The 17787-nt window shown below is 46.9% G+C and overlaps 1 protein-coding gene across 1 annotated transcript; it reads right to left on the bottom strand.

Moving 5' to 3' along the window:
- Positions 1–99: 99 nt before the first annotated feature.
- LOC119461207 (gastric triacylglycerol lipase) lies at positions 100–16301 on the bottom strand. Its single transcript, XM_049672843.1, has 7 exons — positions 16044–16301; positions 14575–14686; positions 13687–13837; positions 12702–12794; positions 6537–6695; positions 5524–5595; positions 100–952 (listed from the first exon to the last, which is right to left on the bottom strand). Exons 1-7 carry the CDS (start codon positions 16171–16173, stop codon positions 659–661), a joined length of 1011 nt encoding a protein of 336 aa, XP_049528800.1. The 5' UTR covers positions 16174–16301; the 3' UTR covers positions 100–658.
- Between the last annotated feature and the right edge of the window lie 1486 nt (positions 16302–17787).

The raw sequence follows: 17787 nt of genomic DNA on the forward strand, positions 1-17787 counted from the left end.
CCGGTGGTCAAGTATAGATAAAGTGGTCTCTCGTTAACTTCATTGTACTGTTTCTTGCGACTTGTTTCTTTGTTCGTTTTTATCTGAAGGTCGAGCACACGCGTGCAGCGACGTATCAGTTTACCGTGGTGAGTGTGGACGTGGTCCTGCGGCTCACTATACGCTCAAACCCCTCGGTGGTCTGTTCTCCTTTGAGTACTGAAGAGAGCTCCACAACTGATAAATGACACGTATACGTGCCGCCTTCGGTGACATGCAAATTGCATTGTTATCCACCGACCAATGAAGCACGCCCCCAGATGCCGACACGCTTGTCGTTGCTCAAGAGATGGAAAGGAAAGAAACAGCAATAAATTTAGGCGTGACCAACTGAGTTTGCTCTGTCTGTTGGTCCTTTCCATTACACTGACGACCATTGTCATCATGCACGTTGCAAGATGCATTGTTGTCATTGTCAAGATGCACATTACAGTTTTTATCATGCAAGATGCACGTTATGTGGGATAAAGTGACGGAAAGAAGCACGAGAGAGAACAACCAGTTGCATGCATATCCTGCTAATCTGATTTGCAAGCGGCCATTGCTTTGTGCACCCTTAGTCAGGAACTGGCGTCTAGATGGGATTAAGGCACAGAAACGGGGCGTATAGCTGCACGTGTCACACACGCACGGTGTTTCGATCGACACTCGGTAGTGGCGGCTGCTGCTGCTCCTGCGCGTACTCGAGCATCATGTACAGAATCTTCCTGTAGAGGTGGTTCTTGGCATTGATGCTCCACACGAAGTCTATGTGAGTGAAGCCGCGCACTGGCACCTTGTAGCTAAGTACCACGTTGGGCAAGCGCCTCTCGAGGTGTCTCACATCCATTGGACGGGCCAGCACGTCTCCAGCGCTCCAATAGAGGGCCACCGGTGCGGTGACTCTGGTGAGGTCGTACTGCGGCGGTTGTTTCTGCGAGTTGCGGCGCAAAAATAAGCATCTATGACAAGAAAAAGAAAGTCTAGATACTACTACTACTACTACTACTACTAGACCGACAGCAAGTTTTAAGGAACGCTGAAGAGGACTATTAAGCTGTATTAAAGCAACAGCTTTAAGGGCCCCGTTACGCGGGTTGCCGGCGTTGACCGTGAGTAAAAATTGTTTACCAATCGCTGAGCGCCGTACGCCGCTCGGATCTTTGCAGCACCACCAGTTGGCGCTCATATCGGCAGCGTCGGCGCCGGCCGCGTGGGGGAAGGAAAGAAAAACAAAGCTCGCCTTCGTGCATAGCGTTTTCCGCAAGCGTTTCCCGGTAAAGATTACGGTTGCACAAGTCAGGGACCCTTTAATGCTTAACAAGTTTAACAAGCTTAGCAAGTTTTTCTTGAATTACGTTTCTGTAATAGCAAAGCGGGCACTATATGGTTGTGAGAGAAGGTATAAGGTAAGGCCAGAAAAGACGCAAGCACAAAAAACTGGTGGCGCCGCCGCCGTGAAAGTATGGTACCATCTGGCTCTGACGTCATAAAATTTAACAGCGTCTGCATGCTTAGGCTATTTGTTTATACCGGTCGCGGCGGCCGCATTTTGATGAAGACAAAATGCTAAATCTCCCGTGTACCTCTTATTGGGTGCATGTTAAAGTACGGCCGAGGGGTCACAATTAATTTGTAGTCCCCCACAACGGCGTGCCTCACAAATCAAATCGTGTTTTTGGCATGCTAGACCCCAGCATTAATTTTTTTCAATTTGTAAGCTGGATGATGCGACTGGTTTGCATTATATATATATATATATATATATATATATATATATATATAATCGTTAATGTGACTAATTTTGTTGGCAGTAATATTTAACAAAGTTAACATTTTCTCCCATGCGGTACGTGACAGGATTAAATGTACACATACCTGCCCATAAATTCTCTTGTTCATCAATCGCCCCCAATCAAACATTTGAAGGCGATTGTCTCTTATGATCTGAAAGAAATGATAGAACGAATATAATATAGTACAGACCACTTATAACGTTACCGTTTGTAGTGCAGAAATGGCTACAACGCGGCCTTTTCCGACTCCCGTTTACCGTCCCATAGAACTCCATGTATACGCATACCGCTTACAGTGCAGCCGCGTGAGACGAAATACTGGTTATAATGCGGCTTCCGCGGGAAAATCTTGCCGACAAGGGCGGCAGCGAGCACGCTTCTGAAGAAGGTGCGCCCAGCGATGAGATCAACGAGGGCGATGCCGAGGAGCTGGAGCGCTGAACCGTGCTCCCGCATGGGCTGCAGAAGATAGCGCCAACCTTTCCCTTTCCATACGAACCACTTACTCGGAGCATGAACCTACGGGGAGCAGAGCAAACGGAAAAAAAAAAAAAAAAAAAAAAAAAATGCGCGCGTAGGTTGTCTAGGCCACGGAGAAACCTTTTGCCCGGCTGCTTATCAGCGGTGCATTTTGCACTGAACGCGGCTTCAGTTTCTGTGCACCCGTCGCGATGCGCGTCGTGAAGTGCAGATGCGTGAAGAGCGACGCTGTCAATTTAAGCAGTGTTCAGCAAATTTAGTTTGGAGCTACAGTAAAACCTCGTTAATTCGGAAAATAGGTTAATTCGGACTCGTCCTCAAGTCCCGGCCGGCGTATGCATTATTCAGTGCAATGAAACTCTTGTTAATTCGGACTTATTTGGCCGCACATCGGTTAATTCGGACCACTTTCGGAGCTCGGTGAGCGAGGAGCGCCGCAAATGTGCGACGCAAAAGAGCAAGCACGGCGCTAGAGTCCAACCGAAACGAAGCGGAGTCCGCATCGCCACAGCCATCAGTTGAAATCGTACGTGAATGACAGCAACGCCGGAATTCTAGTACACTGTACCGGAACGCTTCGAGCAGTAGCGGACCCAGGATCTCTGCCAGGGGGGGGGGGGGGGGGGGTGACAGTTTGCCAATACCATCTAAACAGCACTAATTTCAATTTCTTCACGGGAAATTGTCAAAAATGCGCGTTTTGCGAGTGTGCAGACGATTGCGCGTCTTGCATCTTAGTTGCAGTACTCAAAGGCGCATGGAAAGAAAAGGTGTTAAACAAAAAGGGGGGGGGGGGGTGTTAACTCGGCCTCAGGGACGGGTTACGCAACTCGGGGTCCGCGGCTCTTCGCTGACGTTTCGCCTGGGCTTCGGAATCTCTCACGCTAGAATCGCCACGTCGACAACGACCCCTTTCCCGAGCGAGTTCGCGGCGCCGTTGCTCAAACGTATCCTGCTACTCGGCGGAACGCACCACGCGGGGCCTTCCTATCCGGACGCCGAGACTGATCTGAGGCGAGGGAAGCCGGCGAAGTGCCCGCCAACCCCCTTTCCTTCCCTTTCCCTCCCCGTGACGCATCAAACGACCCTGATTGGTCGCGCGCGTCACGTGATCCGGCGGTGGCTCGCTTTCCCCGCACCTGCTCGACTTTGGGAGAAGCCGGGTTTTTTAGCGTGACACCAGCACCACCGCCAACACTTGTGAGGCGATACAAGCTGCGCTAGAAAAGAAAAAAAAAAAGGTTCTCTCGCCATCCCGGCGCTACGAAAGTGGGTATCCAGTGAAGCTGTTGAAAACCACCACTACAACGGCTGAGGGGGCTATGCAATGCTTTATGGCTTTAGAATAATGCTAGTAATGCTATTTTAGAGTAATGGGAGTAATGGTAATTTTTACAGCACGCCGTCGCCCATAACGGCGCTGCAACATTCAAATCAGCTGCTATAGACTGGTTATTTTATATACGAAAGACTAGGGACGTCACTCCCCACGTCGCAAGCTCCCATCGCCGCGGCAGTTTGCTCTTCACCGGGAAACGTATATGCGGTGAGTGCTACATGCTTCGCATTGTTATCAGGAGCGCCTTATCGGCAATTATGTGGCTCGGGTGCTTGTTTTGAGCTTGTACTTTATTGAAACTTAAGCTGTGTATGTTATGTGTGTGATTCCAAAGAATGTATGCACTGTTCGCTTCACTGAGTGCTTGCAGCCTCTGCCTTACGGGGGTATGAGCCATTGCTCTGCCCTGCACGGCCGCCGGGATCGGCCCACCGTTGTTTTCTGTCGACGTTACGCCACGAATGAATCCCGGGATCCTAGCCACAGACAACTTCGCTGTAAAATTACTCGCCGTGGTTGCGTAGTGGCTTTGGCGTTACGCTGCTAAGCACAAGGTCGCGGTATCAAATCCCCGGCCGCGGGCGCCGCAGTTTGATGGGGGCCCATATGCAAAAGAACGCCCGTGTACCGTGCACTGGGTGCACGTTTAAGAACTCCAGGTGGTCAAAATTAATCCGGAGTCTGTCTCTACGGTGTGCCTCATAATTACACCGTGGTTTTGGCACGTAAAAGCCACGAAAAAAAATGCCATTAACAGCTTCTTTCTAAAAGCTGTCGCAGGTACCCTTCAAGAACAAGTGTTGACAACCCCTTTTGCACTCCGCATGGGCGTCTGTGGTTTTCAGGCTTGGTGCTTTGCGACACCACAGAACCGCGCACATGTGGGTTTAGCTCGCCCACGTATTGACGTGCGTAGCTAAGCCACGTGTCCAGGTTGCTGAACCCGTGTATTAAAGGAGTACTGGCATAGCTTTGTGTTGTTTTTAGAGCGCAGCTCTTAGGCGCCCGTTCCTGGGTTGAGCGTCGGTGTAACCGCGCGAACGCGCTCGTGCACTGAGCTCGTTGGTCGTCGTCTTACTCCACAGCTGGCTCCGATGCCGCTCATCATGCCCGCGTTCTCATATACTGCCCCTCGCGCTCGTTCCACTGCTTGTGCCTTCGTCGTATTCTTCCACCCCTGGCTCCGAAGCCGCTCACCATGCCAGCGTTCCCATACTGCCCCTCCCTCTGCGAAGGCGCTGGCGGCGCTGACGGCACTAGCCAGTCGGTGCGGTGATTTCGGCCTCAAATTCTTTGCCTCAATATATCGCGAAATGAAAACACGTATACAGCTGCGCTCACATTCCGCATTAGGGAGTATCGTGATCGTCGGACATTTTTAAAATTAGTTGATTAGTTATTTTTCGCAAATAGCAAAACCGGGAAAAAATGGTCTCTCAACGTGAACTAAGCCGCGAAAACACAGCGCACGGCGGACTTTGTCCCCGACTCCCCGACGCAGATGGCTTTCAAGATACAGCGGCTCGCGCGTGCGCGCGCGGCCCCCGGGGCCTCCCGTAGTAGAACGCCCCCTCCCCTCCCTATCCTCCCCCCGGAGCCTTGTTGCGCTGTTTTCGCGGCCGCACGCAGTAGAACCCCCCCCCCCCGGAGCGTCGCGCGCCGCGCGGGGGAAGACGGTGCACTTCCTTCCTGCTTACTTCCCTTACGTGCGCGAGATTGAGCCGCGATCGCCGGCCCACCCTCGCACGCTTTCTCTCGCACATACAGCAAACGGCGCGCGGCGACTATTTTATTGCCGTTGGACTTATACGGAACATCACGGCGACGGCAAAATTCGCCTGGAGTGTCTTATAATTGCTATCGCAATAAAAAAAAAATAAACTGACCTACCTGTGCGAAGTGGTACATGTTGCGTACCGAAGATCCCGCAGGATTGTTAGCCATGTAAAGTGGAAACCTCGTCTGCGTATAGAAATTCAATCGAGAGAAAGTTGTAGGACTGGGAAAACTGCACAGTCCGTTCTTATGATGGTTGCGACGGTAAGATACAGCGTATTGTTGCTTTGGCTTTGATTTCTCTCCAAATAGGGTGACAAATTGCCAGCCACTATGGCGAATTCACTACGAACCAGATGGAATGAGAAAATGCATTAGGGAGTTTTAGGAATAGCGTCTCCGAGTGGCTTTGCATAATAAAAAATCTCGAACACAGTTGTACATGTTATGCGTTCCTTTGTAGACTCTCCATTGCGTTCTCTTTTACGTCTTATCAATGGTGTTACATTCCTAGGGTCCCCTATTTCTAAAACACCTTGTTTAGTCTTGTCTAGAAAACAAGAACGGGGGGGGGGGGGGGGGGTATCAAAGGAAAAGTAAAATAAATTTGTGTTTAGAATGTAGCAACATGATCGCATTGACTTGTAACATACGACAGTGCCCAATAGAGGAGGCTCTCAGATAGAAAGTTTATGTGCTAGGAATGGAAAGATTCTTTCTAATACGCCGAAACGGCGCTTTTACAATATTCTCCCGTAAAGATGTGAAGCGGTGACATATTGGGAAGAAATCATCAATCGTGTCCGCGTCATCACGAAGTGGCGTATACCTTGTTGCCGAATCCTCGCCGCTGTCAATCTTCCTTTTTAATTTCATGTCGCGTTCGCAACAGTCTTTAGCGCGTGGTGTCCAGACGAAGTTTAGACGTTTTCCTTCGAACGATAATAATTTTCAGCGCGTACTCATCTCTCCTCACTGTCCAACGCGTATCCTCATGGGCTTTCAGAAATCATTTATACATCTGGAAAACTTACTTCGTTTTGTTGCTTCTTTTTTTCTTCTTTTCATGTGCAAGTTTACTTTGAGTGATCATGCAAGAAGTTTCATTTCTCTCATAAATCACCCACCTTGTTCATTTCAATAGGGAATCCTCCATTAAAGAGCTGAAAGGCTGCTTTACAACTCGGACTTTGTTTCTTGCTTCCGCATTCGTCTTTCTTTATTTGTTGGAAAACAGGGCCGTTTATTGCCAAGAAAGCCCCGTTTAGCGTCACCTGGAGAAGACCCTGAAATGGGGAAACGGAGGAACACAATTTAGCCAGAGCCCTTTGCCCGACCGGAATAGCTTTTTGATACCGCGCGTAAGCGACAAGCTGCCACCATACCAGGCTTGAACATATCCCTTTCAGCCACTATGTACACAGTTGTGTACACCAAGATAGTGCATCAAGAGCAAACGCATAGATTAACGTAAGAATATTTAAAACGTGTCCCGTATACATCTTGAAAGGTTTCTAATTGAAATAGTGCTACAAATTTGAATCACACACAGGCAACTTCTTTTAGTAAAACGAGTGTGAAGGTAGATGGTTGGGTATTTTTTGATTGGTGTGAGTATATCATTGTATGTAGCGGGTTCACTTATTTCATTGTTTTTCACAATGTGTTGCGCCAGTCATAATTTTCGAGTGGCTGGATAGGTGCTTTTCAAGCCTGGTAGGCATGAAATAGTTGATGTTCGCATATCTGATGTTCCTGCAGTGAGTTTTCGCATGGAGTCCGCATTCTGTTAACTTGGCAAAACTCACTGAAGAACTGAAAACTCTTAATCTGCAGCTGTAAGCTTTTTAGGATACTGAAGATGTAAGAAATGCGGTGAAAGTAAGTTTTCAATCAACACAACTAATAGGCGGCTGAAAGGGATATCTTCAATGCTTTACTCCAATATAATACTGTATTTCGAATACCTTCTAGCGTATTTTGGTATTTCACAAAAACTTTTGTGAAGTGGTATTGCTTTGCTTTAACAAGCTAAAGAAAAAACTAGTTAAGGATCGCACAAAGAGCGATGGAACGAAAAATGTTAGGCCTAACGTTAAGAGACAGGAAGAGAGCGTGTGGATCAGAGAACAAACGGGGATAGCCGATATTCTAGTTGACATTAAGTGGAAAAAAATGGAGCTGGGCAGTCCATGTAATGCGTAGGATGGATAACCGGTGGACCATTACAGTTACAGAATGGATACCAAGAGAAGGGAAGCGCAGTCGAGGACGACAGGAAACTAGGTGGGGTGATGAAGTTAGGAAATTTGCAGGCGCAAGTTGGAACCAGCTAGCGCAAGAGAGGGGTAATTGGAGATCACAGGGAGAGGCCTTGCATCCTGCAGTGGACATAAATATAGCTGATGATGATGATTGCTTTGCTTTGACAATTACAGTAAAGCGCTTCACTGATGCACTTTGTTTCATTTGTGCAGTGTCTTGTATTCTGAAAATATCTTGAAAGTATAACGAAGTGATTTTCTCAATATTGTAACGGATGGGACTGATTTATTTACAAGAATGATGGGTGGTTAGCGTAGCGCAAGAGACAGGACGGTCATCCAAGCCCAACAGGCAGCGGCCAGCTCCTCGCGCACACTTCTACTTCCTCTTCCTTCGGCTGCGCCGTGCAGCGTGACAATTTATCCGGGGGCAGACGAAGCTCTCCGAGCGAGTTACATAGCAGCGTGACAATTTCGCCGGGGGCAGACGAAGTTCTCCGAGCGAGTTAGATAGCGGCCGATGGTGGTACAGTTTGAGTCGGGCGACGTGCACGACTTGCGTGTTACGTGACCGCCGGTTGGGCGAAGTCACTCTTGCGATGACGTAGGTTACGTCACTCAGTCGTTTTATTATGACGTATGGGCCAGTGTATCGTGACAGAAACTTCGTGCACAGCCCTCTTTTCCGCACAGGTGTCCAAAGCCAAACAAAGTCCCCAGGAGCATATGTGACGAACATATGTCGAGCGTCATAACGAGCTTTGGCACGATCTTGAGAGGAGAAAGCTGCCATTATTCAATGGAGCAAAGTTTTCGTCAGCAGATTAAGCGTCTACAGGTGGCCGCCTTTCCTGACGCTATTCTCAAGGCAGTAGCCGAGACAAAACTGAAAAAGTTGAAAAAAGAAACAGAAGGCAGAGCACATAACAATGCCAGTGAGGACCGTAAGTGATTGGAAGGTTTCCCACAATGTGAAAAAAATTGCCACAAGGCACGGCGCTTGTGTAGTGTTTTCGGCGCCATGCAAGATGTCAAGTCTATGTGCTAGGATTGAAAATCGTAAACCTAGAAGTGCCAGCAGTACCAACTTGCATAAAAAAATGTTGTTTATCGCATACCGTTGAAGTGTGGTCGTGTGTACAGTCGCAATCTTATTTTTGAGGGTGAACACGGGAGCGCGTGGCTTTCTATATCACCAGCGCCGTCAGACGGCAGCCACAATATCTGCGCGCATGCTCGGGGAGGGTAGGCCCCTTTCGTGCGCATTACGTCATCGTAGCGCACGTGTGTTGTCTGCTAGCAGTTTTTTTCCCCTCAATAGAAACCAAATTATGACAGAAACCACGATTTTTATGCTTTTAATTCAGAACATTGTGCTTCTTATGCTTAGCGTTATTGTAATTACTTCAATTGTTCACTTTGTTTAGTTTTCCTTGTGCTGTGTTCGTATTGTACAACGAACAGGCAAGGGAACACAAACATCCGAACTTTTATTTGGTGCAAGTTCAACAAAAGTTTGATCCGTTTAGAAGTACTATTAGTAAGCAGGAATAATTTTCTTTGATGATGTTAGTATTTTGTCATACAACCCTTTGCGGAAACTACTGCTGCCATCCTAGAGGGCAGTGACGCGTACAGCGCTGGCACAAAGTCATGATGTGATCGAAGGTCCTCTCAGTCTTGTCGAATGGCTGCCCACAGCTCGTCCCCAGTCGTCGGGCGGACAGGTTTTCGCACCATGGCTGCTTTGATGTACCCCCATATATTTTCGCAGGTGTTCATGTCAGCGCCTTTGGCCGGCCAGGAAAGCATGCTGATTCTGCGATTTTCTATATGTTCCTTGACAACTTTTGCCGTGTGAACCGGCGCCAGGTCATGTTGAAACAAAGTCGGCATCGGCAAAGACGCTGTGGGCGTAGGGCAGCAACACATTGTCCAAAATTTCTGTGCAGTATCGCTGCGATGTAAGGGCACCTTCTATGCGATGCGTAGGCCCGAGACCATGCCTTGACACCGCGCCCCACAGGTTCACGCAGTTTCGGCTACTCGCGGCGACTCCCTGCACATTGGCTGGCTCGTAACTGCATGGAAATCGTATTTTTGACCATCCTTCGCAAAATCAAACGTGCATTAATAAAAGTTTCTTACCGTGTGCCTCTGGTTCGCCAAACTCGCATCCGTTGGTCTTGGCGAGTTGTAAAAGTCGACTCATCTGAGAAGATCACTCGCCCCCAGTCATCTGCCATACATGAGGCGTGCGCTTCGGCAAACTGGAGACGTGACTTATTCGAAGCAGTGACGACTGGCTTTCGTGCAGCTACAGAATTTCGCAGGCCAGCACTTCGGAGGCGTCGCCGGACCGTAGCAAGGGAAGCGTCCACATCTAGCTGCTCCCGCACTTGCCTCGCGGACTGGAACGGGTTCTCGACGACAGCAGCTACCATAAGCGCGTCTTCATCCTCCGTCGTTGCCTTTGGTCGACGCCTGTGTGGGGCATCACAGAGTCGGCCTTCCTTGCTGAATGCCTGAATAATCCTGTTGACGGTCTTTAGCGGCCTGTGCACGAGAGCACCGATGGAGCGCTGTGAATATCCCTTGAGCGAATATTGTACGATTTTCCACCTCTCTTCTACGGGAATGCGGGCCATGCTGAAATTCAGTTGCTGCTCTGACAGATGCGGTACTGTGCAAGATTATATATATACGCTCCTCAAAAACGGAAGCTGCTTTTTAAATACGCCCACAAGTCCACAAGTGTCATGAGCATGCGTGGCCTGGCTACAGATCAACAATGATCTTGAGAACGCCCGCAAAACATTACATATATTTTCAAGTTTATTGATGCATCGTGGGGAGCGTAATGAGAAGTTCAACATAGTCACCAATCCCCAACCGTACGGCTACCTTATTGCGGTACGCGCACAGCAGACGACACGCACTTGCTTGCGTGACGCAATGCGCGCGGCGGGAGAATTTGCGCACACCGGACACACTGCGCATAGCAATGCTTCTCGTTGCCGCCGCTGAACCGCGCTGTGAACTCAGAAGGCCACCCGTTCGCGTGTTCACCCTCAATAAGATTGCGACTGTACGTACATAGGCCAGACGGGGCGTTGTATTAATGTCCGCTTAAAAAACACGAAACGTCTGTCACGTCAGGAGGAAGAGCAAACCTACCTTCTCATTGCCGAGTGTGCGGCTGTTCGCCTGTTTTCGAAGACAGACAAATTATAGGCAGGGGAACCACACGATACGAACGAGAACTGATTGAAGCGTATACCATATATATACGAAAACATGGTCACAATCAATGTGTTAGTGTGCCCTCGTTATCGATGTCAAAGAAGGAAATAGCTTATTTAGAAAAATGTGGTTACTAGGTGTCATTTAGTGTTTTTTTCCTTGATTGTCACGTGGTATGTACGACGCATGCGCGCTCTGGCTTCCCTGCGAACTTCTGTGTGGTTGTTTTCATTAAACTTGTTGCTATAGTCCCAGCGTGTGTCCGTCTATTTCTCTTCTGGTGTTTGCGTCTTAAATGCTGGGTTCCATCGTTTCTACAAGCATGTACCAACAGGCCCAGCAACAGACTCTTCTCGTATACTTCTGTTAATCTTGCATACCGTGAAAATTCGCCCCATTAGAGGTGTCGAAATTGTTTAATACGTTGGCATTAGAAGCGTCGAAGTGGGAAAAAGTGTATCTGTGGGAAATGTGGGAAGCCGGTCACGTGGTATATATATATATATATATATATATATATATATATATATATATACATACACATTGTGCAACTGAGGTTGATCTGCATCGCACCACCGCCAGTTGCACTTCGCTCGTCGAAGAGGCAGGAACGCGTGTCGTGTGAGCTCCTGAACAACCGCAATGTGGTGAACACGGTTTAAACCACAGATCTGAGACATCTGAGGCATCTACCGCTAAATCGCCACTGAATTTCTCCCGCATGGAATTCTTACGGCAGCGGCGCCGCGTGTTCGCGACATCACCCTGTGCAGTTTGTCTAACGACTGTAATAAGTACACTGTCAGGCGGACTGTCCCTGGAATATAATTTTGTACTTATATAGCTGTACAGATATATAAAACAAATAGAGAAATACTTTACCGAGACGTTATAGACTAGCTTAGTCTGGTACAGTGTTCTTGCAGAACTTTCACTGCACTTATTAAAGCGAAGCTGTCTTTGTCTTTATGTCATGCCTGTTGTCTGCCGGTTGCTGTCTTGCCGATAGAACAACAACTTGTGCCGCTGGGGTTACATATTAGCGTTACGTGGAAAGAAAAACTTAGTAGGAGGGAGCAGGAAAGAACGGAGCGAGATATATGTGAGTGTGTCACAGGGTAGGTGTTCAAACATACAAGCAGAACAATTAAGAGGCGAGAATAAGTGAAGTCGGCAACAGAAACAGCCCAATGTGGTGAAAGAGGTGCGCATTGAGCAATTAGCGTTGAGCTACATAAAAGTGAAGAAGACAGAGAAGTGCACTGAATATACATATCAATAAACATCAAAGTTTCGCTGATCTCCGATTCACACATACGCGTATGGGCGGAATTCGCCGATCTTCTGTAAATTTGCCTATAAAGGGAGAAAGCTAACACGCTTTTATTTCGTTTCGAATTTCGCGCGTAAGTTGCGACGCCGATGACGTCGCTATGACGTGATGAATTTCGCGACATTTTTCGCTCAATTAGATCATTTCTGTGAAGGAAACAGCTTGGTATTAAATTTTTGTTTCTGTCAGTTTAACATTGCTGGTGATACCGATTTCTGGAAAATGTTTACTGTGTCCAAAAATAACACGTTCAGAGTTCTGCTAAAATCGAAATATTTGTCGTATGCTAACTAGAGCTCCGGTCTGCCAGTATGTAAAGAGAGCCAGCGGCGACGAATGACTGGACACACAGCTTTTCCTGCACCACGCGGAGTTGACGAGGTGAAGTCGAAAAGTAGGCTACTTAAAACCTGTCGCTAAAGAAATAATGCGTGTAGAGTCAGTGCACTCACGTTCAAGAAGTCGGCGAACGGCACCATCTCGCTCACGTCCGATGTCATGTGACCCAGATAGGCCACCGGTGCGATGGCGTTGAAAAGTCGAACCTAAAAGAAAGGCAAAAGCCCAATCGTATAATCTGGTCGTAAGCCAAGGGCGTTAATATTTATAGCATTCAAGCATGCTCTACTTATATCTGCGTTAGCCACGCAAGGGAACTCTGGGCAGCGACGGTTGTAGGTTACACGGTGTGATGATTTGTAAGTTTTACGGAATTTTTAAAGATTGCCTGTAATAGATAGCATAATTCTAGCCCTTGAGCTGGATTATTCAGCGAGGCGGATATTCCTCGCAAGAAAAATCGAAACACGTATTCAACTGACTGAGAAAGTTCACTAATTATCTTCTTAATGAACTAATTTACAGCACATATTGCAATTTGCGAATTCTAGCCGATGAGATTGCAAGGCGTATCCACTTGGAATGAATTTCCAGAACAACACCCGTTCGGAGATATAAACTTGCCGTAAAGAATACATTGTTGTTCCACTTAGATTTTTAAACAAAACTCTCATTTATGCATTGAAGCGCAAAAGTAACTGGAACGCCCACGTATTTTGTCTGACATTTTGGGAAATAATATCTCGAAAAGGCCTTCTGGAAATTCATTTCAAGTGGATACGTCTTAAAAGCTCACCGGCTACAATTCGTAAATTTATATATGTGTCGTAAAGTAATTAAGTTAATTAGTGGTTTTGTGTTAGTTAGATATGTACTTCAATTTCTCGTGCTAGTGATGTACGCCCCGTATATTACGTCACAAAAAGAAAGCCGGCGCCGACAGCGTTGAGCACCAACGACGTACGTTAATTGATGAAGACATTTCACGATCACACCAGTTTAGAACACTTTTTTCAAGCAAACTTACTGGTATGCATGGTGGCACAAAGTAACGAAAAGTTAGAAATCAGTCACGGTGTTGGTACTTTCAATATTTACCTTCTCATTGTAGTGAGGTTGAGACGAAAGTAAACCAAACATTATAAGGCTTCCTTGAGACCACCCTACGTACATCAAGGAACTCCTTTGGGTCCTTTCCAGGATCATGTCTATCTGCGCTGGTAGATCGTAGCTGATCATTTCGTCAAAGCTGTGAGGGGATCAAGACAAGGTAAATCAAGACGAAGGCGTTTTTCCGGTAGCAGCATGTGCTTAAAGCTTGATATATTTGCAACTTAAGCAAATACCAAGGAGCAATATTTCACATTGACAAAGCTCTTTCTTCTTTTTTTTTCCGTCAGCGTCTAGGTTTATACGACGTGTGGGATGTAATTTGCTTCAGTTCGTCGCAGTCGCGTTTGAGTGCATGGAGGTGAGTGCTGTTTTGGAGGGCGTCCAAGAATCCGAAGACATGCCTTTATAAGGTCCCTTCAATCTACTTACAAAGCGTGTACACGTGCATATTCGTAGCTCCTTAAAGCAGAGTAGGTGCGTTGGGAGAAAGAGGGCAGCATTTGCTTGCGCACTGGAGTGTGTCTTCAACATTATATTACTGGTATGAACACCTTGACCAATATTACACCTCTACGCTCAGCGAATTTTTTCGCTTAAAAGACAGCTTTACAGCACATAACTCTTTTAAGCCTACTTGCTTGGTGTGTTTAGAACGCGCCTGTGCGCCACGAAATCAGCCGCACAATGAAAGAACCTCACCGTGGCCCGTACTCGAATCCGAGTGGGAGACGACCTGTCTACGGGGAAACTGATCCCGTAACCCGCGATGCGCACGCCCCAACTACGACATTGCCTCCGAAATCACCGGCGCGGCGCGTTGCGTCAAATCTCAGATCTCAGAGGTCTAGACTAACAAGCCGAGGGTTAGCTTACCTGAAATCCCAGTACTTCTTCTGCCACTTCTGGAGGCGGCGGTGTCTTGAGTAAGTGGTACCTCTGACGTTTCCCAACCACACATCAAAGCCGTTGTCTGCTAGGATGAAACCTGAAGGCACATCGAGACCCCGGTCGCACTTATCCCAGAAAACACGTGGACATTCTAGCGAATCATGGTTTTTAAAATGCCAAAAAGGAGTCCGTTCTTTCTTTCCCTTTGATTCAGGTACGTCTTTTTTGCGCCTTAGTAACCATTGTTAGCAAGCCTGACCAGCTAGTTCAATTGGAATATCTACTGCACATGAACATTGGCATCCCTGATTCGCTTTAATCTTGTTTTGTTCAATATCGTTGCATGGAGTAGAATGGCGGCAACGGTAAACCAGGGATAATTATACCACCCTCGATTAGTCTAGCCGGCATGCTGCGCTGCAGTGGCGAAAGCTGGCCAGTGAGACAGACAGGGAAGATCCTAAGGCACGACACTTGTCATCGTACGTATTTCTGTCATCTCTGACATTAGTCACCAACTTACCTCGCGCAATTCTTAGTACCAGTAAGTACTGAATCAAAAGTTTCCTTCTGCTTGGCACGACAGTGTTGTGAAAGGCAACACAGTAATCCACGAGTGTCGATGCAAGCTGCGCAAGCTTGAGACAAACAACAATCATAAAACGGTATAGCAGCTAGCTGAGTACTATGGCTCGACTTTCAAAGACTGAATGAATCTACTCGGTGAAGCACGGCTATAGGAGATTACGCTTTCGGAATATCTATCTGTACTTGTTCGGAGAATTAAACAAAAAGTTTATAAGAGCAAGAACATTAGCGTAAGACTAAATTTAATGAGTGGCACTGATTTTCGGCCAAATTCGCAATGATCGAACATAGCCTCCTATCGCGTGACATGACATATATTTCGCAGAGAAAATTCCTGGTGGTCAAAATTAACCCGGAGTCACCCACTACAGCGTGCTTCATATTCAAATCGTGGTTTTGGCACGTAGGACCCCATAATTCAATTCAATTCAAGAAATATTTGTTGGGGTAGTTGTTTTTGCATAGCTGATAAGGTAAATCAGCGCAACAAAAGGACAACGCCCACAGATTTTGTGGTATATTGTCTTTTTCTGGTGCTAGATATATCTCTTGAAAAGTTGTCATTGACATATCTACTGTTGCTGAGTTATGAATGAAATTTTGTGAAACTTTGCAGTTAAACTAAGTAGCCTTCGCCATACATTGCATCATTGTGCTTCTTCGCGGAAAGCTGTTGCGAAAGCTTCGATGTCACGCCGCCAAGTTTCTTTCGGGGCGTCATTGAATCACAGTCAGTCTCCGCGTGTGCTAAAGGTTATTTGGCGGTCTGTAAGCGTAATGTTCGAGTACAATTGTATATATATAGTTTTCGTTAGTGTCGCTTTAAGAGATACGGGCATGCAATGTTGCATCTGCGGCCACCTTACCAAGGCTTTGATCCGGCAAGTTAACCACGTAATCCGCACTGCTGCTTAGAAGCCCAGTCATGAGGAAGGCGACCGGCTTTCTTCGCTGTCCCGGTGGCTCTCCGCGTCCTCTGGGTATTCGTTGTATCATGATGACGTAAGAGTCTCTGGTGGTGACGGTATATTCCTCTACGGGGTAGCCGTTGCTGGTTATTAACTGCGACTGGGATAGTTCAAAGCGATCCTCGTGAGCGTATGCAACATTCTGACCGTCCGTATTTCATTAGTACAAATGTATACGATAACGACTGCTTTTGCAGTAGTTGCGAACTGCTACTTCCACATTTAGAGAGTTTTAGCCTTCTCGTAAACTGATTACAGTATACGGAATACCCGAAACGTCGATGGACATCAGCAGGTTATGATGTTGATATTTCGGCATCTCCTTTGAAACGGGCCGGTGACAAATAGTCACCTAGCCTGCTTGATTTGATCAGTTATGCTATTTAATCAGGTATAGTGATTTAATATTGATTTAATCAGGTAGCAGCAATTTAATGTAAACTTGATTTAATCATGTAGTGGCAGGTTCGTGGAAGCGCCATCTTGCGAAGCTTTCTTCAGCCAGAAAAGTTTTCGTGTTGTGTTATTGTTCTCGCAGAAGAGGAAGAAGAACGAAAAATCCAATGTACGCTAACGATTGTTTCTGCCGAAATCTTTGCGCCAGCAGATAAGCAGAACATGGTCGCTGCAATTGCGTTTTTGCATGCTTTAGTTGACGTCATAGTTACAAGATGGCGTCACCAGCGCTGTTGCGCAGGTGGCGCCTTTGTCTCCATTGTTGTTCACGCTTTATGTTAAGGGCATAGAAATACGACTCGAAAACAGCGAATTAGGGTTTGATTTATCCTACATGCGTAATGGACAAATGGTGCTACAGAAGTTCCCTGGACTGATGTATGCGGACGACATAGTGCTACTAGTGAACAGTACAATAGATTTACAGACACTTGCGAATTTCTGTGGCAACGCACCGACAAATCTAGGCCTTAAGTTTAGCATGGAGAAATCGGGAATTGTGATCTTTAATGAAGAGACGAGTAATTACGGGGTGTCAATTCAACAGCAAGTCACACCCATAGTCAAGCAATATAAGTACCTCGACGTATACATAAACGAAGGAAAGACTTACTCAAGCACCCACCAAGATAACCTGAAAGTAAAGGGGAAGCGGAATGCAGCAATAATGAAACACGGAGCACTGTGGGGCCACAATAAGCATGAGGTGGTGCATGGAATCTGGAAATGAGTAATGGTGCCAGCGCTAACGTTCGCAAGTGCCATTCTATGCTTAAAATCGGATATCTTGCCGGGGTTGGAAGTTAACGAAAGATCAGTAGGACGGTTGGCTTTGGGAGCCCACGGTAAAACCACACGTGAGGCCGCGCAGGGTGGCATGGGTTGAGCCTCTTTTGAAGTCAGAGAAGCACAGAGCAAAATTAGTTTTGAAGAAAGAGCCAGGAACATGAACGACAATAAATGGGTGGTTAAATTGCACAAGTATCTGTACCTGAAAAGCGTGGACACAGAATGGAGGAAGAGGTCTAGAAAGTGGGCAACCAAGTACAGGGTATTTGAAACTGTAAATAGACAACCAGGAGTCATCAAAAATAAACTAATCGAAACGGAGCCGGTGAACTGGATGCAAAGAATGGAAACAGCGAAGACCATGGAGATTTACAAGAATGGGGAGAAGGAATTAGAA

Source organism: Dermacentor silvarum, chromosome 8, assembly GCF_013339745.2.
Source record: "Dermacentor silvarum isolate Dsil-2018 chromosome 8, BIME_Dsil_1.4, whole genome shotgun sequence".
In the NCBI taxonomy this organism is placed as follows: Eukaryota; Metazoa; Arthropoda; class Arachnida; order Ixodida; family Ixodidae; genus Dermacentor; species Dermacentor silvarum.

Excerpts from the sequence above, each read along its gene's own strand:
- LOC119461207 (XM_049672843.1), bottom strand. The coding sequence starts at position 16,173 with ATGATACAACGAATACCCAGAGGACGCGGAGAGCCACCGGGACAGCGA. Across the intron at positions 13,838-14,574 it reads AAGAAGTACTGGGATTTCAG|CTTTGACGAAATGATCAGCT; the intron begins GTAAGCTAACCC and ends ATCCCCTCACAG. Across the intron at positions 5,596-6,536 it reads TCCCTATTGAAATGAACAAG|ACGAGGTTTCCACTTTACAT; the intron begins GTGGGTGATTTA and ends TTCTATACGCAG.